This window comes from Sinocyclocheilus rhinocerous, unplaced genomic scaffold (genome assembly GCF_001515625.1).
Source record: "Sinocyclocheilus rhinocerous isolate Xijiao unplaced genomic scaffold, SAMN03320098_v1.1 scaffold241, whole genome shotgun sequence".
Lineage (NCBI taxonomy): Eukaryota > Metazoa > Chordata > Actinopteri > Cypriniformes > Cyprinidae > Sinocyclocheilus > Sinocyclocheilus rhinocerous.
Genome location: NW_015659312.1, coordinates 2236418 through 2257412, shown reverse-complemented (window position 1 = coordinate 2257412; position 20995 = coordinate 2236418). Strand labels below are relative to the sequence as shown.

Below are 20995 nucleotides of genomic sequence, written 5' to 3'. Positions count from 1 at the left end.
ACAAAAAAAAAATTTTGAAAAAAAAAAAAAAAAAGATATTCTCAATTGTTCATAAACTGCTGTTAAAGTTTCAATGCAACGGAAGTATAGCAACAGATATTGTGAAGTAAATCAAAGAAACAGATTAATGAAAAAAATTTGGTCTGGGATTTGGTTCTATCTATCAGCTGTTAATTTGATGGAAGTGGATCTGAATTCGAGCTTGCAGTCGATTATAAGGAAGAGGCAGGGTTTAAGCAGACCATATGATTGGAGAAGTCTGGCATACGTAACCAGAGAGGAGACAATTGAATTATGATATTTTAATTTCTACTTAATAAAAAATATGGGAATGCACAATGATTATTGGCTGATATTAGTGCTTTTTTATCAGTTAAAATTGATATTGTATATTTTAACTGCATGCTCATTTCCTCCATTGCCTATGTTTACATTTAGTTTTTAAGTGAGTTTAGACGATGACAGATGTAATTTTTAATAATCAATAATGTGTCTTTTTCAGTTATAATGTTGCAGTGCCTAATTCACTTAGATTATTTAAAACATATTTACACAAAATCTATTATAACTTACACGAAAGTCATTATTTCTGCTAATTAAATGTTCATTATTTCCAACAGACATACAAATGTTTTGATGCTGGTAATGCAAGTTTTGACAACACAGAATGGGATGATTTTACTGATGGTCATGTTGGCAAAAAGAAAAAAAAGGTGATTATGTACATAACATATGTTGCACTGTAAAATATGTTAAAACATTTGTATTTTTAAAAACATTTGCACTCATTTTATTTTATTAAAGAAAGGTGGTGATTAAACTTAATTTTGAGTGGACTGTTCTTTTTTTTTTACACTGTACATACTATTTGTAAATGTCATTTCAAGTCAGATTTATCATGATATTACTTTTGTTCCTCAGTATCCATACCGGAGCCAAGCTCTGTGCTGCAGTCTGTGTTGGTACTCCAGCCGGTCAATACCCACATTCAGAAGTCACATCCATCGCTGTCACTGGAATGATCTGGATGTGGCCTGTTTGTTAATATGCCCCTACTGCCCATTTGTCAGCTCTCCGAAAGTCACAGAGCAACACATTCAGTTTTTCCACATGCTGCCATCAAAAACCCATCGTATACCTCTTCACAGCAACCCTAGCCACACTTTGGCTCACACACCGAAAACTGTGTCAGTTACAGTTTCTGCTGATGCTGCCGATGACAGATACACGTGCGCAACCTGCGGCTATCATGACTCTTTACTATATGTGATGAAGAAACACGTCTTGGTAAACCACTATGCTGTGATGCTGGATCGCTACTTTGGGCTCGGCTCGGACAGTAAGCAAAAGACTGATGGTGAGCAGATACGTGATGGCGCATCAGTGAAATATCACTGCAAAGTGTGCAAACTACCTGCAGAGACCATTGAACATTTACTCTACCACATTTTGAGTTCAGAGAAGCACAAAGACCTGCACTGGCAAATAATGCCTTGTATAATTGAAAAAGACTGCACAAACCAAATGGCCGGACTACAGAATCTGCTGAACCTCGTACCAAAAGCAATGCAACATGTCACGTTGCTCGCAAGGCCGAACTATGTGCCACAGCAGACGCAACAAACAAATGGAAACGGTACTGTTCTTCTGGCCGGCCCAAGCAACACGACTGCTTTGTTTTGCTCTCCTGGTGCAGGGCAGATGTTTCTGTCCCCACAAACGCAAGCTTTACTGTCGGGCACGACTGTTGCCGCGCTTCAGAACGCACAACATCCGCAGTCCCCCAGCGGGATGCCACAAGTCCTGCCTACCTCTCCAGTAGTGAAGCCGATTAATATGATGATGCCAAACATGCCGCAAGGCGCACCCAAGACGGTACCTATCACTATGGCCATGCCCAGGCTACCACAGACCCATCAAGCACAGCAGGTTCTTCTTCCGCCTGGCGTTCAGGTCAACCTCCCGGGCGAAATGGGTGTACGGTCACCATTTCTTGTTACTCAAGGTCTTCAGCTGAACCAGTCGGTTCCCAGAGCTCCCCTCATAGCCTCGCAGTCCGTGCGTCTCATTCCCACAGGCAACAACGTCAACGGTGTCCCAACCTACACTCTAGCCCCCCTTCAAGTCACGGTTCCTGTCCACGGTGTTCCCGCTCAAGTGGTTCTAACGCAAAACCAGATCAGCCAACCTACAAATTCAGCTGTGGTGCCCAAGGGTCTCATGCCTACAATTCAGAGGGCGATAAACAGAAATTCTGTGCCGAATGAGTTGGCTGTGCTTGCGCCGTTTTTGAAGAAACATGACGATCACACTGTCAAGTGCCTGAGGTGCAAGATTTTACTGACAGAGCAGGGGATTTTCCAGCATTTGTTGCATGGCTTGAAGTGTCTTTTCTGCTCTCAGATGTTCTACTCTTTCAAGCAGATCATGGAGCACACCAATAAAGAGCACAGTTTGAAAATCAAGGAAAATCGGCATTTCATTAAAGAACAGTTTAGTCTCGACTGTGACGATGAGGGGAACCTCATGTTTAACACTTTTAATCTAAACACAGATGTGCCCAAAGATCTTCTTGACAACCGAGAGCTCAACCTTGCACTGGTTACCAGCTCTCAAGATAAGCTATACATAAAAATGTATCCAGACAAGGCAGAATACGCAACCACGTTGAAAACGACACCTACCGCCTGCCCATTTTGCCAAGTAAAGCTCCAGAACTCTGAGGAATATGAGCGTCATCTTCAAACAAAACACCACGTCGTTCCCACCATTCATGCAATACTAAAAACGCCTGCATACAAATGCACATATTGCTTTGGGGTGTATACTGAAAAATCTACACCGAAAACAATCTCCATTCACGTGCAACGGTGCCGTTGTGCTCCCAAAGCCGTCAAGGAAGCAGAGAGGCAACTGAATCCAGATACAACGGACCGTGATGATGGTGATTTATGTAATTCTCCTCAGATGGCCAGTTCTTCAGACGTGGCCTGTCAGGGGGGCCTTGAATTTGTCAAGCCAAAGAGAGAAGTAATCATTCCGAAGAACAGGAGACGGAACTCAAAAGTTCCAAAGGTAGAAGTCCCTGAAACTCCAGTTAAACTCGTCTTGGAACCAACGGGAATGGAGATGACATCGTTCGAGGACAGGAAAGACTTCCTTTCGCAGTACTTCCACAGGAAGCCATACGTGACGAAGACTGAAATCGAACTGCTAGCTTCCCGTTTGTGGATAAACAAGGCTGACGTAAAGGCGCACTTTAACAGCAAGCTCACCAAATGCTTGAAAGCAATTCAGAAGAAGAGGGTTTGTGTACGTCTCGGGTTCAAAATGATTGAAGTGAACAAGTTGAAGCACAATCTCTTAATTCCAGAAGTAAAGCCTGTTAAAAAAAAAGTCTTGAATGAGGTGAAACATGGTGGCCTCGTTCCACAGGTAACAGTTAAAAAAGAGGACGTGAATGAAATTAAACATGACCTCTTCATTCCTGCGGTACCAGTAACAGTTAAAAAAGAGGATGTGAATAAAATGGAAGATGGTCTCTTCATTCCAGGGATAACTGTTAAACAAGAGGATGTAAGTGAAATGGATCATGGTCTCTTCATCTCAGAGGTACGGCCTCTGTAAAAATGGACAAACTGTTTATTAGATGAATTATGTTTGTATGCTGCATGTTCACACTAGGATGGAAACCATTGCAAAATGTTTATTTAAAATGACTCGATTTACACATTTATAAGATGGTTTGCCTCTTGGCATTAGTATATTTGGAAAAGGGGAACCTACAGCAATGCTGAAAAGACTCTACACTCTGTTTTTGTATTTTTGTTGTGTATAGTTCATATGATGACATTAAAACGTTTTTTTTTTTTTTTTACATCTTTATTGCAAGAAAAAAAACACTCAATTGAAGTAATACTTTCTTCTTTTTGTGGACACTTGTAATATACATTTGGGGACATCTGTAGTGAAATAGTTCTGCATCTAACATTTTATATTAGAACTGTACAGAAAATCAAGATTTGGTTAACTATTACTACTAACTGGCAAATTAGGCTGCATTTCATAGCTGTAACACAGAAAGGGGCACTTTATGGTGTTTTCATGTTTTTGCGCTTCATATAAATACACTGTAATCATTTCAGACATGTGAAAAAAGACAAGTGCCTCTGTGTCCTATTTAAAGTTTGCAGTTGTATTTTGCCTCTTGGAATAAACGTGACTAAATATTACAGGTGTGTGGTTTACTCAAAAAATTAGTTGTGATTGATTGAACAAGTTTGTTATCAATTTATTGGTATTTTAATTTATTATTATTTAAAAAAGTTAAATAAGTTGTTTTACGTTAACAGGTCGCTGTAAGGACTACTGTTATTACAAGAATGTGAATATAAATGCTTGCGGAATCAGACAAACATTGTCGTTTTTAAACAGACTACATTACTAAAAACGCTTCAAAATTTGCAGTTTCGGTATGACGATTTATAATTTATGGTGTAGAACGAAATGTGAAAACACTGAACAGAGTTCAATGGGTTACAGAAAAATCCCATTTTTTGAGTAAACCACACACCTGTAAAGTTTGCAGTTGTATTTTGCCTCTTGGAATAAACGTGACTAAATATTACAGGTGTGTGGTTTACTCAAAAAATTAGTTGTGATTGATTGAACAAGTTTGTTATCAATTTATTGGTATTTTAATTTATTATTATTTAAAAAAGTTAAATAAGTTGTTTTACGTTAACAGGTCGCTGTAAGGACTACTGTTATTACAAGAATGTGAATATAAATGCTTGCGGAATCAGACAAACATTGTCGTTTTTAAACAGACTACGTTACTAAAAACATGCTTCAAAATTTGCAGTTTCGGTATGACGATTTATAATTTATGGTGTAGAACGAAATGTGAAAACACTGAACAGAGTTCAATGGGTTACAGAAGTAAAAATCCCATTCATATTCTCCATAGGGTAACTGATTTTGAGAACTTATAAACCTTTAAAGACAGACCTACTGTGAGCTATGAGGTTATAAATAGATGGTAGATGCTTTTGTTGAAGACATCAGCCTGAATTATTAATATTTATTTTTATATCAGTAAAATATTATTTAAATAATCATGTTCAACAATGGAATTCCTGGTGAAAAACTACCTCACCCGTGATTCTGCAGAGAAATCTTTACCTCCTTACCCAATATGTACATCTGTCTTTTTTGTCAGATTTTCAAATAGAAATATTTGCTTTAAATAAAAGTTTGTAATGTTGAGATTCACCTCTTAGCTGGTTGTTTTGGTTCATGGCTTACAACTCTTAAATAAAGACATTTAAATCCCTATGGGGAAAATGAAAGGAAAAAAATACTTGCAGAACCAAAGAACCTGAGACAGAGGACGGGCGCTGTTGCACTCGATTAGCCTTTTGGGCCCCAAGCTGTCGTCGATCGACTCGATCTGGATTCAATTACTTCACCCTTCGCATTCAGACAAATGTAGTCGATGCTAAAACTGTAATGCGTGAGTGCAAGGATATACTTAGCTGGTGATCATGTTGACTGTCAAAAGAGTTGTTTGATCTAAAGAATGCACATTTAGTCGGTATACGACTGCATTAACAAGCATGATCTATAAAATGACAGCACGACCAGAGACAGAGCGCTGGTCCTGGGCTGTTATGCTGAAAGAAAGTAGGATTCATAGCTCAGCCTGTCTGTCTGGAGGCAATAAACTGATGAAGATGCTGGCCAAAAAGAAGTAAGTCTCCGTTTTGTTTAATTAATAAATAATAAACGCCAGTTTTGACTATAAAGTTGCATAAGTTACATTATAGTTCTTTACAGGAAAAAAACAATGGTATTTATCTCCTCTGCAGGTAAGAGTTCATGTAAATTTTATTATTATTATTAACTGCTTTATTTTATGTATTGTCCTTCTGAGTACTGCATACTCTTTTAAAATATCGTAAATGTTAACAATAAAGCTACTGACTCTGCAAGCAGTATGACAATATGCATCAACTGGTTTACTGGTCTTTTACACATTTTGCCCACCCAGGCCACAGCACTTGGTCAGCCTGGCTTTCTGAAACCATCAAAGTGAAATAAAGAGGACAGTGTTCGTGTCAGGACTCTCAACATCATCATCTACAAAGCAGTAGTAGACTTACTGAGCTCCTATGAAGTCAACTCAGAGATCAGTGCCTACAATGTGCAGATTTCCAAAGTAGGATGTGCACTTCCTTCGAAATTCCTTGCCATCATTAATCATACCACATATATTCTATAATAATTAAAAGGATAGTATACCCAAAAATGAACATTCTGTCATCATTTACTCACTCAAGCCATTCCAAACCTGTATGACTTTCTTTTTCTCTGAAGAATATGAGAGAAGATAACATTTTAAAATGTCCATTGTATGGACCAAAAAAAAAAAGAAAAAAAAAAGATTTTTTCTTATTTTATTATGTACAGCTTGCAGTGACATGAGTGAGAAAATTTGGATTTTTAGATGAACTGTTTAATTTCTTCACAAATGCTGTTTTCAGTACTTCCTTAAACTGTTTGTCTCCTTGTCCATGTAAGGTTTCACTATCACCAGATTTCTCTGCTTGTCAAATACACTGGAAGACAAGCCTGTCAGCTGAGCAAGACAGCCATATTCAGCAGGCTTTAAATAAATGTGCTCCTCGTATACGGTATGTATATTTCATTAGCCTGCTTTACTTTTGTTTTAATAAGTTGAAGAAAGAGAATTGCATAATTTGGCTTATTGTATTTTTCAGGCACCTTTTGATCTCTCACCAAATCCTTGGCAATGTTCCTCCTGTGGTTTTCATCAGAGACAAACAATATGGTGCTGTCACTGAGGCAACAACGACAGAATTTATACTGAGTTTATAGCAATAAAAGATGGAATAGCTTCTATATATTATTATTTTTCTTTTTCTAATCAGATTGAAAACCTTCTCAAGAAAGCAGATTTTGGTCCAGAAGAAGATAGCATAAATCATTTATCCACCAACGATGTCGGGTAAGAAGAATTTAGTTCTAATAAAACGAAATACATTTTTTAAAATTAATTTCTAATTTGTTTAATCTTACAAAGGGCCAAACTGCAGCTGATGGAATCTGAAGACAAGAAAAAACCTGTTTCGTTTGGTGTCGATCACGATGCTCTGCATAAACAGATTGAAGCCTATAAATGGGAGAAGGGGGCAAGAGACTCTCCCACACAGAGTCCTGCTGCTGGAGGACTAACACAAGAGCAGCTGGATATGCTAGCAGATATTAGGAAGCAGAAACTCATAGAGAAATAGTCCAAATGGATGAAGGATGATGATATCACTCCTAAGGATTTTCTGTTGTCCAGAAGCCTTCAAAAAGAGGACAAAGAGGAGCAGGACGGTGATGAGGACAGCCTGGTGGATAGCCAGGTCACAGAGGTGATGGAAGAGGACAACAGGAGACACTGAAATCACATCTATTGGTCACTTGAAATATTATGCTGTTTAGCGGTGTATAAAAAAATATTTGAGCTTGGGGAAAATTCAGCTTTGCCATCAAAGGAATACATTACATTTTAAAATATATTAAATTAGAAATATTTTAAATTGTAATATTTCCCAACATTACTGTTTTAAATAATTTCAAAAATCTCACCTACCATAAAACTTTTGAATGGTAGTGTAGTTGATGCTGTATTGGTGCACAGCTTTAATGTGAGTTTCACTTACTTGTAAAATTATGAATATGAAAAATGAAATTATGAGATGTTATTAAATTAATTAATGAAGTATCTCAATAATACACAACACCACCCATTAAATAACTCCGTTTACTATTATGATAGCCATACACTGTATGGGATATTTATATAAAAAGTGTGGAGAAGGCCAGAGTCACACAGTAACTGTTGCATACATACTTACAATGATGGTACAAGAAAAATATTCTAAATAATAATAAAAACAAATCACATTTCTAAAATAGATTCTTAGTTAATGTGCAGCTGGCTTTACTGTGATTAGGTCTCAAGATTTTTGCAAAGGAAAAATATCTTTTTTTTTTGTAGTATGAGGCTGACTATTCACTGCTACTGTTCATTTCAGATTATTTACAATTGTGCAAGATAGGTCCCTATAATCTATATGTATGGCTGCAATAGTCCATTCAAGACCTGACTGGAGTAACTACAGCAAAAGAAAAACTAGAAGAAAACACTTGAACACATTTGAACTAGCTAGCTAGTAGTTTTAAAACCCCATATGTATTGTCTTACTATGATCTATACTGTGCTGGTCTCCTCAGTTTGCACAGCCTCCTGAACATAGACTATGAACTGGGATGCGTCTTCCTGCGTATACACTGTAACAGTTTTGATGCCCTCCATTTCATCCGAAGACACCACTAGATGGTGCTCTTCTCCCAGGCCCACTGTGGCCTGCTGCAGTGCATCCTGGATCATCATGGCATGATTGGCCTGCGGCTCCTCCTGCTCCACCTAGGATGATGGGACAGAACATTCTTATTATTAAAGGATTCAAGGAGTTCCTTCATCCTTGAGAATGAGAAAAGCTTAATGTTCTAGAGCTTGAAGACATGCTGTAACTTTCAGAGATCCAAAAAGCACATTTACTGAAAATGAAAAAATGACTCACAAATGCCTGACGTCAGATAAATACATAAACACGTCTCACATATCAATGATTCAAACTGGCTGATTAATTAAACAGCTGAAGTTTATTTTTAACATGGTCTCTGAACATTTCAGTCTTACTTGAACGGTTTATGTGGCATATTTCAGCAAATATATATTGGACCCAATATTAGACAGTTTAATTCTAAGGGTCAAAGAGAAAACTAAATGATTGTTGAACTAAATAATGACGGTTGAATTTTTTGTTAACATTATAAGTAAACCTCAGGGGGAAAAAAATGTTCAAAAGTTTGGGGTCGGTAAGCTTTTTAAAATGTTTTTGAAAGAAGTCTCATGCTTATCAAGGCTGCATTTATTTAATCAAAAGTACAGGTAAACATTGTGAAATATTTTTAAATGTAATTCATTCTTGTGATGACAAAGCTGAATTTTCAGCAGGCATTACTCCAGTCTTCAGTGCCACATGCCTCTCTCCTCAGTTTGCACAGCCTCCTGAACATAGACTATGAACTGGGATGCGTCTTCCTGCGTATACACTGTAACAGTTTTGATGCCCTCCATTTCATCCGAAGACACCACTAGATGGTGCTCTTCTCCCAGGCCCACTGTGGCCTGCTGCAGTGCATCCTGGATCATCATGGCATGATTGGCCTGCGGCTCCTCCTGCTCCACCTAGGATGATGGGACAGAACATTCTTATTATTAAAGGATTCAAGGAGTTCCTTCATCCTTGAGAATGAGAAAAGCTTAATGTTCTAGAGCTTGAAGACATGCTGTAACTTTCAGAGATCCAAAAAGCACATTTACTGAAAATGAAAAAATGACTCACAAATGCCTGACGTCAGATAAATACATAAACACGTCTCACATATCAATGATTCAAACTGGCTGATTAATTAAACAGCTGAAGTTTATTTTTAACATGGTCTCTGAACATTTCAGTCTTACTGGAACGGTTTATGTGGCATATTTCAGCAAATATATATTGGACCCAATATTAGACAGTTTAATTCTAAGGGTCAAAGAGAAAACTAAATGATTGTTGAACTAAATAATACGGTTTAATTTTTTGTTAACATTATAAGTAAACCTCAGGGGGAAAAAATGTTCAAAAGTTTGGGGTCGGTAAGCTTTTTAAAATGTTTTTGAAAGAAGTCTCTTATGCTTATCAAGGCTGCATTTATTTAATCAAAAGTACAGGTAAACATTGTGAAATATTTTTAAATGTAATTTATTCTTGTGATGACAAAGCTGAATTTTCAGCAGGCATTACTCCAGTCTTCAGTGCCACATGCCTCTTCAGAAATCATTCTAATATGCTGATTTGGTGCTCCAGAAACATTCCTTATTATTATTTTAATGAAAACCATGAATTTTTTTCCAGGATACATTGATGAATGGAAAGTTTAAAAGAACAGCATTTAATTGAAATAGAAATCTTTTGTAACATAATAAATGTCTTTACTGTCATTTTTGATCAGCTTAATCCATTCTTGCTGAATAAAAGTATTAACTTCATAAAAATAAAACTTTTGAACTGTATATGTTATGACCCCCTTAAATTCATATATAGACACTGTTAATATAACACACACATCTATCATTTGATTATAAGTAGTTACTAAAATGTCCATAAAAGTGATACCAAATATAGCAAGACAATAAACCTGACAATTCATAAGCAATAATCATTGGAGAGAGTGGAGATGATATATTGTGAACTCAATAAAATGACAGGAGATAAGTTTGGGCAGCTCTCCAGAAGCAAAGAGGTCTGTCGGTACACAAACATGCATATTAACCGTACCTGCTCTACAACAGTAACTGTACCGGGAGCCATGGCAACCACAGAAGCCACAGCGGCATCATGATTCTCTGAGCCCAGTTCAATGATCTGCTGCAGGATGTTGACAGATGCCGGGTCTAGTCTGTCTCCCGCTGCCGCAGACACAACACCTGAACACAAACGATGAGTTTAAATATCAACTTTACAGAAATCCAACAACTCCAGAATTTAAGCAATTGTTTCTGACCATTTTGTGTGTTGAAGCGCAGGTCCTGCAGAGCTGATACAGCAGTCTCTGTTCCTTGTGGATCCTCAGTCTCAGCTATATGAAGGTACTGCATGGCCGGCTCCTCCACTGACTCCACTACCTGAAAGAACACACCAATAAGATCATAAGCAAGTCTAGTAGCATTTAATTCTAATGTTAAGAATACAGTGAACATGAATTAAGGCCATTTAACAATCATGCACTGCTTTATCAGGAAGAAAATATATTATGAATGTCAGAGTCCAAGAAAAGAAAAGGCTGGAGTAATTGCCTTTTTTTGCTAAACTTTTAAATATTTTATTATTGATTATTATATGCTATTATTATTCATGCAAAAAAATGAAAATTCTGTCATTGTTTACTCACCCTCATGCCGTTCCAAACCCATAAGACTTTGGTTCATTTTTGAAACACAACTTAAGATATTTTTAATGAAACCTGAGAGGTTTCTGCCCCTTCATTGAAGTCCAGGTAACCAAAACTTAGAAGATCCAAAAAGGTCAAAGACATCATAAAATGAATCCATATGAATCAAGCAGTTTAATCCAAGTCTCGTGCAGAGATATAATCTTTTAAAGGGGTCCTATTATGCTTTTTCACTTTTTCAACTTTAGTTGGTCTGTAATGTTGCTGTTTGCGCATAAAAAAGATCTGCAAAGTTACAAAGCTCAAAGTTTAGTTCAAAAGGAGATTTTATTGAAGCGCTCAAATTGATTTGATATTGATGCAATATTTACACTGAAGTTTGCAGGCGGCTATGGTAAGGGGCATGTCATTTCCTGACCAGGCGCCGAGTGGTGCCAATCACAGCACACACTGGCCCAGCTAACCAATCACAGCACATTTCGTATTTCAGAAGGCAGGCCTTCATTTAAGACAGGAACTATTCGAGCCGTTCATGCCAGACTGGGGAGAGAGGTGTTGTAATAATGTAAAATATGTGAAAAATAACGTGTTTTTCGAACAACCTAGTATGAGAGCATGTTCTAGTACACCCCCAAAACAAAATCAAGACTTTGTAAAAGAGCATAATAGGACCCCTTTAAAATTATGAACAGACTGAATTTAATGTATGACATTTTTGGATGTTTTAAGTTTTTGTTTCCTGGACTTTCAAGGGGGAGACAAAAACCTTGCAGGTTTTTCTAAAAATATCTTAATTTAACTAAAGTCTTATGGGTTTGGAATGACATGAAGGTAGTAAATGATGACAGATTTTTCATTTTTGGGTGAATTATGTTTACTGTCAATATATTATTTATTATTAAATATTAATGTACAGCACTTTGGGTCAACTTCTATTGTTGTTTATGCATTTTATAAATAAACATGACTTGACTTTTATAATATTACTCACCTCCCACTGATTCAGACCAAGACTGTCAGTCTCCACCACTTTGAGACCATGTTTGCTCTTTAGGTGTCTGTTCATTTCCCATTTAGTGCCATAAACGTAATTGCAAACAGGACATTTGACTCCACCTGATAACACACACACACTTTTCAATTACTGATGCTGTTTGAGGCAACTCTGTATGTCTAATAATAAACAATGTATATGTTAGGCAGTTAAGGCTGGTTTCATTCTGGTGAGGAAGGACTTGCCTTGCTCTGTCACAGTTTCGGAAGTGGACACTCCTGATCCAGCATTGATATACTGAACGTTGGGATGTTTTTTGTTATAGTGTCTTTTCAGAGAACCTGAAATGTTGCACGAGTAGTGGCAGTGTGCACAACGGAAAGGCTGTGAAAGGCAAAACATTGTGCTTTGGTGGTGGTTTTAGGACACATGACAACACAAAACTAAAATAGAAGTCTTTTGTTGTGTTACTTTGAAAGAAGCATGTTGCTCCATGTGACGAAGGAGATGCGGTCTCAGTGCAGCAGTGAAGTCACACTCAGTACATCTGAACTGTTTTCCTACAACATATAAAAAAATTTACATTTTTGATTGGCTGTGTATTAAGAAAATAATCACAGAAATAATCAAAACCACTGATGTTTAAGTACAATTTAATTAAAGTAAATTTAACTAAAATTTTAAGCAACATTAAAGTCATGAAGACAAAATTGACTCAAAAATTCATATTTACTTTAATACAGTTTCCGGTTGTCATTGTGCTCAATGCACCAATGCACGTTTTTAAAATGGTAAAAAAATATATGAATTATTACTATATAGAAATTATTACTATATGGAAAATGTTTACTTTGTATTAAATTACATACATATTTTCTACTGAAACTAGACTATAAGAGAGAGAAAAAAAAGTCACATTTATTTGTATACATTTTTATAATAAATATATTTCCAAAATGCAACTGTGGTGCAGGAAAACATAAAAATAATTTATATACACACACACACGTTCAAATGTTTAGGATCACTTTTAAAAAAAAAGAAATTAACACTTTTATTCAGCAAGGATGTGATCAAAAAACATCCATGTAAGAAAAGATTTCAAATAAATGCTGTTCTTTTTAACTTTCTATTCATCAAATTATCCTGAAAAATGTATCATAGTTTCTACAAAAATATTAAGCACCACAACTGTGGTAACAATATAACACTGATAACAATATAAAATCAGCATATTAGCATATGATTTCAGAAGGATCATGTGACACTGAAGACTGGAGTCTCAGATTTGCCATTACAGGAATAAATTAATTTTTTCTCTATATTTCTACTTCTGTATTATATTGCATTATTTAATTTTGTTATATTTCATCTAACTGTGTAATTCCTAAGTATGTCTGCACATACACATGTCTGTACTTTCTTCTGCACTGGAAGCTCCTGTCGCCAAAACAAATTCCTTTTGTGTGTAAACGTACTTGGCAATAGAGCACTTTCGGAACCCTTGTTGTTTTAGGTACACGAGTCCCAATAACACATCATGCAGTCTTAAATACAAAGCAAGAGACTCACCGTCTGCTGTGTGCATGAGCTTATGACTTTTCAGAGTGCATTTAGACTTGAACTTTTTTCCACAGAGGTCACAAAGATGTGTTTTCTCAGTACTGTGTCTATTCATGTGAGCTTTGAGGTTGCTTTTACTTCTTGAGGCATAATCACATTGTGAACATTTGTACGGTTTCAGTCCTGGAGACATGAACAGAACAAAATCAGTACACTAAAGCAGTTCATTTAAGTGCATACGTTTGACAACACGGTAAGAAAAAGACATAAAACTCGCCTTCATGAGCCCATATGTGCTGCTGAAGATCTGCCCCATTCCTTGTGAAGAAACAATCACAGTACGGGCATTTGGAAGCTCGTTTCCCGATCACTCCTTTCACATGTACACGTATTCCCAACGTTTCCGAGATGTAGTTCAGCGACACATCTATACAGCAACAGCACATTCATTACTTTAAGGGCTCTTGTGGGACATTTCACAGTGGTTTATTTGTTCTTACCCGGATGGTTGCTTTTGATATGAGCTCTAACTTTGTCCTCGGGAACAGACTCTTGACATACTGGACATATAAAACTTTTTTTGACCTAAAGACGAGAAAGAAACAAGATCTGACGAAGAAGCAATTTCACCAAATATCTCAAGAATAAGCAGACTCCCAACACTCACTATGTCCGAATGGGTTTTGAGATGAGCCTGAAGTTTGTATTTGTCAGGTGTACAGTACTGGCATCCTTCAGAGGGACACTTCAGCAGGATGTCAGAATGTCTCTGGATGACATGCCGCTTCAGGCAGTTTTTAGTGATGGAGGAATAATTGCACTGAGAACAGTAATGGAGGTGCTCTTTCGTGTGCGTTCGCACATGCGTATTGTAGTGCACCTGATACCAGAAAAGCTTACCTGTTGAGGGAACATTACAAAGAGTTATAGGGAGACTAAGGTTGGAGATGTTATTTACAAAAGCGGGATATTCATAGATAATAGATCAGGGATGCCCAATCCTGGTCCTGGAGATCTACCTACCTGCGGAGTTCATTTACAACCCTGCACAACACACCCGTCTGTAATTAGCAACAGGTTCCTGAAGATCTTAATTAGCTGGTTCAGTCGTTTGATCAGGGTTTGATCAGAACTAAACTTTGCAAGATAGTAGGATCTCTAGGAACAGGACTGGGCACCCCTGTATTAGATATTCATACCGCAGTATTCACATTCAAGGTCTCCATATACTTTCCGGATCCGTTCAAAAACTTCCATGTTAAGCTGTCGTTTTTGCATCTGCTCTACAATCTGCTTGAAAGAAGATATTTCTTCTTGCTCTGAACCGAGTAAGTCCTCATCGGCGTTAATTTGTGGCACAATCGCCTCTTCCTCGGTTTGAGGAAATGTATCCTTTGATGCTAGCTGCTCTGAGTGCGTTTGTGCTTTTTCAGGTGTCAGAGGTGCAGTTTCTTGAGCAGGATTCTGATCTTCTGTCATACAGCACTCCATTTTAAGTGGATCATCTTGAAGTCTTTGGGAATTTATTACATCTTCACAGACCATCTCTTGTGTTTGTGCTTCAGCAGACGTGTCTGTCTTATTTATACTGTCTGAAACAGGATTTCCATCCTGTGAGTTCTGTACAAGAAGGTCTGACTCCACCACTAAACTATCAGAGCATTGAGTTTGAAGGTCCTCTTGAGCCATGCAAGTCATTTCTGTGGTTAACAGCTCCTGGGCGTTGAGCTGCGACAGCTCTTCTGTGATCTTAAGCTCATCCTGATTCAACATGTCCTTCTGAATGTCATCACCTGGTTTGAGCAAGCAAAAGCTGGAATTGATGGAGTCTGCAAAAGCAGAGGGTTCATCCGTTTCAGGGTGGAACTCTCCGAGATGCGACTTAAGTCGCACAGAGCTGACAAATTTTTCCTGGCAAATGGCACACACGTAGATGAAGGGATGCTTTCGGATGTGGGCTTGCAAGGCTTGGAATTTGGTTGAGCCGTGATCGCATAGCTCGCAGCCGAAGGGTCTCTTGTTGCCATGAACCATCATGTGACGGTCGCGCTCAAGCTCGTTCTTGAACTTGCGGTCACATATTTGACAGTTGTACAGAAGCTGTCTCTTGCCCTCCCTGGTCTGGAGGCTGTACTCATTGTAGGAGTCCTGTACTTTCTTGTCGTTCATGTCGTGAGTCTCGCGGATGTGTTTAAGAAGGTTCTTCACGTCAGAGTATTTCTTCTTGCAGAATCGGCAGTGCTGCTTGATCTTTTTGTGCACTCGCTCCACATGCACTTTGAGGTGTCCTTTACTGAGGCAATTAAATGAGCACAGCTCACAGCTGAATTTCTCGCCGGTGTGTTTCCGTATATGAACACTAAGATTGGCCTTTATAGCGCTGGCGTAGTCACACTGCGGGCACTTGAATGGTTTCTCATTGGTGTGGATTCTTAAGTGAGCCTGCAGTGAATGTTTGAACTTGAAGACTTTATTGCAGTATTCACATGTGAAGATTTTAAGCTGCGTCTGCCCTAACCTGCGTCGAGAGATATGATTTGTTAATATCAATATACCAAATAATTTCACAAGATCAATACAAATGCAACAACTTTTATGTCAAAAATGCTTTAGTCAGGGTCCCACATATTTTAACCAAATGAATTTCCATAATTTTTTCATTACTTTCATTACAATGATTTTTTCATTTTCATTACTTTCATTCCTACTTTCATTAACTATTTGCATAACTATTTTGGTTAGTGATTAAAAAAAATGTTAGCAGTAGATTAAATAAATTAATTAATATAAATAAAATAAGTCATTTCTAATCAATATTTACTATAGAAAAATCTATATATACTATAGGAAAGATTTGGTTAACTTCTCTTGGTCTGGGAATCACAATTTTAAAATTCCCTGATATTTCCAAATTGCTTCCATTTAATTTTTATTTTTTTCCCCCTCTGAAGTGTAATTGCTTCTAAAGTAATACAATGACAGAATACTATTTTAATATTCTGTCCTTTGGTGCTTCAACAATTTTACTAGATTTGTAAATCTAAAGTTAAGATTTTAAATGTGAAAAACCATGAAATAGCCACCTGTTTGATTTGAGGGGTGCTTCATAAGCAGCTTGCTGAATGGCATATTCCTGGTATCCCCTTTTCATTGCTGCTTCCTGGGAACCTGCATCTGCAACCGTCTGGGTGGATGGTTCAGCTGGAGCTGCTTCAATAGGAACTATCTTAGAGGCACCTGCAATAAAGCACAACTTACAGTTAGTTGAAATGTTTCCCTCAACTATTAGAGCACCTGACATCACATATACATCTCACCAGGCATGGCCTCGTGACTGGTAAGGACCACACTAATAATAGGGTTTTTGTTGCCGCTTGCTGATTCAGGGTCCTTTGCACTGGACAGCTTATCTGTCCGCATCGCTCGAGCTTTCTTTGGTGTCCTCTCTTTCTCCTCTTCTCCATCACTGATTGTATTTGCATCAGTATTATTACCTGGGCAATAAAGTTGACAGGTGAAACGTGTGGCAGTTCAGAAAGTAGAAAGATCTACAACATTAGCCGGCATGAATTTGTACCATACTCTTCTTCATCAGCAGCCTCTTTCAGTCCTACAAAGCAAATGTGTTTGGAGATTTGTCGCCTGTTGCTGAATACGCGATTGCATTTCTTGCACTCCAGATCACTGCCATCCTCACTTGGCTCTTCGGCTACTGCCACCGGTTGTATTGTAGTGGACTCTTTCTCCTGCTGATTGGGTGTTATTTTCTGGACCGTTTCTGGTTGGACTTTCTTAGTAGAGCCTTTTGGTCTTCCACGCTTTCTTTTCACAACAACTTCTGCAAGATAAACGAAAGACACTCTTCTTTTCCAATGTTTTTAAAATAACCTTCTTTTAACATAAGATAAGATAATACAGCTTTCATCAAATTATGAAATTTAAGCTTAAATCAGCTTAAATTGGATGTTTAAGCTTAAATCATCTCGACATTGCAATTGCCTGTCTCTAATTACCTTATTTTCAGTGTTTGGATCTTAATAATGCCCAATACAGGTTGATTTCTGGGTTCAAAGCCACTTACCTGAACTCTGTGGCTCCTGAGTTGTTAAAGGCTTAAGTGCTATAATAAAAGTGTCAGAATCCCCTCCTTCATTGGAGTGAGTCTCAGTAACATGAGACAGCAGCAATGGTTTACTGGGAGAGAACAAGTTGCATATTTTGCACATGAAGACTGATGAACCGTCTGTGAATATAAAAACAGCAAGTCTTTATTTGGTTTATTATTTGTAAAACAGTATCAGAAATGTGCCCATGTGATTTTACAATTGAATTACAAAGTCTCTGGTACAAACAAAATGTGGCTTTTAGTTCCCCAAGTAGGAGGATTTAACATGTATCCTTGAAAAAGTAGCATACATACTACTACTCAGGTTGTTATAGGTAAATTATATAAGGCTCTAATGATATGTAATATCTAATCATATTTAATTCCATTTATTATTTGTCTTCATCATAAACCTCAAATCTAGATCATTTTGTTTAAAATTATGAGTTTAAAAAAACCGGGAAAAAAAACAGAATTCCCTGAAGTAATTATTCACAAGCACCAGAAAGCCCTTCTTTCAAAATGAGAATGTCTAAAATATGTTCATTTTATACACGTTCAAATCAGGGATATATTTATTAACATTGATATTATGATTATGATTAGTAGTTGTAGTTTAGTTTCAGGTTATTAGAATATTGTTAATTTGTCTGGGATAGGGATCTTTAACAAGATGCAATAAATGTCATGCAACAATACATTTGATAAACCCGTTACAAAACTGCATACCAAGACTGATTTTTCTGATTGTTATATAACGTTTAATATATTGTTAAAGCCCCGTTTTTTCCCCCAAAAGGAAACCAATAATATTCCCTGCCATCTCATTTTTGTAAACTCGAGACCAGTTTCGTGTTTTTCTCTTAAGCACTGGAACTAGTTTTCATTAAATAAGATGACGTTTATGCTCAAAGAGTTGGAAAGGGTATTATTTCAACAAAGAACTGTAAACAGCGGACATAAAACTGAATTTCTGTAAAAAGCATCCTCTGGCAAAGGTTACTTTTGCTGGTGCAAGCCACTAGTTTTACCTAATTTATTTGCCTCTTATCGAATCGTCGGAGCTAGCCGTTTCCTCGGAGCGCAGTTACCCTCAAAATCATGTTTTTGCTTACCTGCTTGCACTGGATCCATTCTTTTTAAATTAGGAATAGGTAAAAACGCCTCGAAAACGATTTAACCCGTGTTTGTATTACCAGAGCGCAGTTTAAATGCATCCATTATACTTAAATTACTTCTGCAGAGGTTTCTGTCGAATCTGCGATAACAAATATGGCGGATGGATCTTCGTCTTCGAGCAAAAAAAAAACAAAAAAACTTTTGTGTAGAAGCGCGCGCCACCTGCGGCCTGGAGTTCATTTCAAATTGCCCGATGATCTTAAAGGTTAAACTCGCTGTGTTCTTGTAATCAGTAAGTAATGCGACATTCAGACATTTTCTTTTAAAGTGAACAATGTTTAAACCCTTATCAAAGTGAGAGAGGCCACTTATAAGCCAACGTGTAAAGGCCACTGAATGCCATTATGAGTTAGTATAGCAACTCGACACAAGAGCATCAGTCAAATCAATAATAATTAATAACAATAAACATTAATAAAATTAAAACTGGTTTATTTGGGTAAATGATATTCACAACGAAGTAAAAACAGAGAATAAATGCAGATTAACAACGTAAAAATTTGACTTATTCTGCCTCAACCTTTTTCTCCTTTCAGCATTCATGTTTTTTCCCCACAGTCAAGTAAAGTGTACATGACAGAGAAGCTCCAGTCAGTAACAGCAAACACCCTCCCCCCAGCCTCGTTTGCAGATTACAGCTGAGTGTAGGATGTTTACAACGACTACACTGGAATATTAGCAAGTTCACCACAGAAAACTATACATTTCAATAGATCCAGATGGCACACGTGCAAACGTGTTAACATGTACACATCATTGTTATTAAGTTATAATTACGTTGTTTTACAACATTTAGGACACAGTACTGTTTAATTAAACGCACACATATCAAGACGAAAGAACTGGACGATGGCAGCAAACATCCAACTGAAAGCTTGTTTTACGTATAGCACAGCTTCCAGTCGGGGATGTTTACAGGCATGAACAACCAGCATGTAAACAGACAAGCTAAACAAAATAAATATAATTGAACTGAATTCTTATATGAAGCCAACAAATCCCAGGGAAATGTTTGAGGGGAGTTTGCTGCCCCCTACAGTCCACACGAGTAGGGAAAATACAGCAAAAGCCGAGTTGAAAGTTAAAGGTCCTCTCTCCTTCAAGTCAATGACAAAGGGACCGCGACGAGGATGAAGACCTTGCAGACTTGAACAGTGTCACGGTCTAATCACAGACATTTAATGCAAACAATCGCAAATATGTGTGCGTCGATTTAGGTGAAATTTTCATCTTAGACATAAGTTATTAATTTTAAACAACGACTAGAAGTGCGGTCGCTACATATGAGCATCACCATAAATAACAGCCGTACGCGACCCGAGTTTGAGCGAAACAAAACAACAACAATAATAAAAACACTCGTATTTGTAGACTGACATTGGGTCAACCTTGTTTCTCTGCTTGGGAACAAGAAAATCGGTCAATTTTGAGACCGTCTCGAGCACAATCTACCGCACGAAAAGAGTTGTAATCATGAGAAGAACTTGCACCAAGTAAGCCTGTGTTGCTACCAGCTACCAAGTTGGGTGAAGAGGAAGCAAGCAGTCAAGCCATAGCTACACTGCATTTTACCCTCACAAAAGCGACCTAGAGCCACCCATGCGCTTGGTTTGTGTCTAATACAGCACTGAGAGTTAGCAAAAGTCTTTCTGCTTCTAAACGGAACAACACAGCACGGCTAACTAACGGTAGCTATGCTCTACAGCTTTGCTCCAATTTACAGACAAAACTAGCATGGACTGTCCTTCCCGCCGCACCAGTACCTCATAACATATGGGTATCCTGTTCAATTTAGACAAAGCACCGCCGTTCAAGCGATAACGCGATTAAACCACAGTTTATTACTGTGATTTCCTCCGGCTTTTGCTGCAAAAAAAAATCCCCTTTAGTATCCGCCATTCCGAGCCTGTTTCCTTCCGTCTCTGGCTTGTCTTTAGTTTGACCTTTAGTTACCCGACACTAATATTGACGTAATTGTCATGGTAACAGGATCCCGCCTTCTACGTGCGGCCGTGTGCGTCCATGAAAGTTGCTGATGATGGAGGGGAAAAAAACCCTGGATAATAAGGAATCTTGTC

General features: G+C 37.7%; 2 protein-coding genes and 1 pseudogene across 3 annotated transcripts in view; 2 read left to right on the top strand and 1 right to left on the bottom strand.

Moving 5' to 3' along the window:
- The window catches only part of LOC107723537 (ADNP homeobox protein 2-like), a 5575-nt gene extending 1353 nt beyond the window's left edge, over nucleotides 1–4222 (top strand). Inside the window, exons 3-5 of one of the 2 annotated variants that reach the window (XM_016532217.1) lie at nucleotides 621–713; nucleotides 922–3453; nucleotides 3517–4222. In XM_016532217.1, coding sequence (XP_016387703.1) covers nucleotides 621–713; nucleotides 922–3453; nucleotides 3517–3627 — 2736 coding nt within the window. In that variant the 3' untranslated portion in view covers nucleotides 3628–4222. Of the gene's footprint in view, nucleotides 1–620; nucleotides 714–921 lie in introns of both variants that reach the window. The other variant, XM_016532215.1, reaches the window with a different exon arrangement.
- Nucleotides 4223–5022: 800 nt separating this feature from the next.
- LOC107723387 (putative ribosome-binding factor A, mitochondrial) lies at nucleotides 5023–7535 on the top strand (annotated as a pseudogene).
- Nucleotides 7536–8284: 749 nt separating this feature from the next.
- On the bottom strand, nucleotides 8285–19016 carry LOC107723386 (zinc finger protein ZFAT-like). The gene is made up of 18 exons (XM_016531969.1): nucleotides 18854–19016; nucleotides 17715–17876; nucleotides 17211–17471; nucleotides 16951–17127; nucleotides 16717–16870; nucleotides 14833–16151; nucleotides 14301–14533; nucleotides 14134–14218; nucleotides 13911–14060; nucleotides 13643–13816; nucleotides 12542–12630; nucleotides 12316–12454; nucleotides 12068–12192; nucleotides 10690–10810; nucleotides 10464–10612; nucleotides 9124–9328; nucleotides 8609–8634; nucleotides 8285–8500 (listed from the first exon to the last, which is right to left on the bottom strand). Exons 1-18 carry the CDS (start codon nucleotides 18870–18872, stop codon nucleotides 8285–8287), a joined length of 3804 nt encoding a protein of 1267 aa, XP_016387455.1. The 5' UTR covers nucleotides 18873–19016.
- Between the last annotated feature and the right edge of the window lie 1979 nt (nucleotides 19017–20995).

Bases quoted from the DNA above. Each gene is read 5' to 3' on its own strand.
- LOC107723386 (XM_016531969.1), bottom strand. The intron at 16,152-16,716 runs GTGGCTATTTCA...CTCTCGACGCAG, and splicing joins GCACCCCTCAAATCAAACAG to GTTAGGGCAGACGCAGCTTA. The intron at 12,455-12,541 runs GTAACACAACAA...TGCCTTTCACAG, and splicing joins AGCAACATGCTTCTTTCAAA to CCTTTCCGTTGTGCACACTG.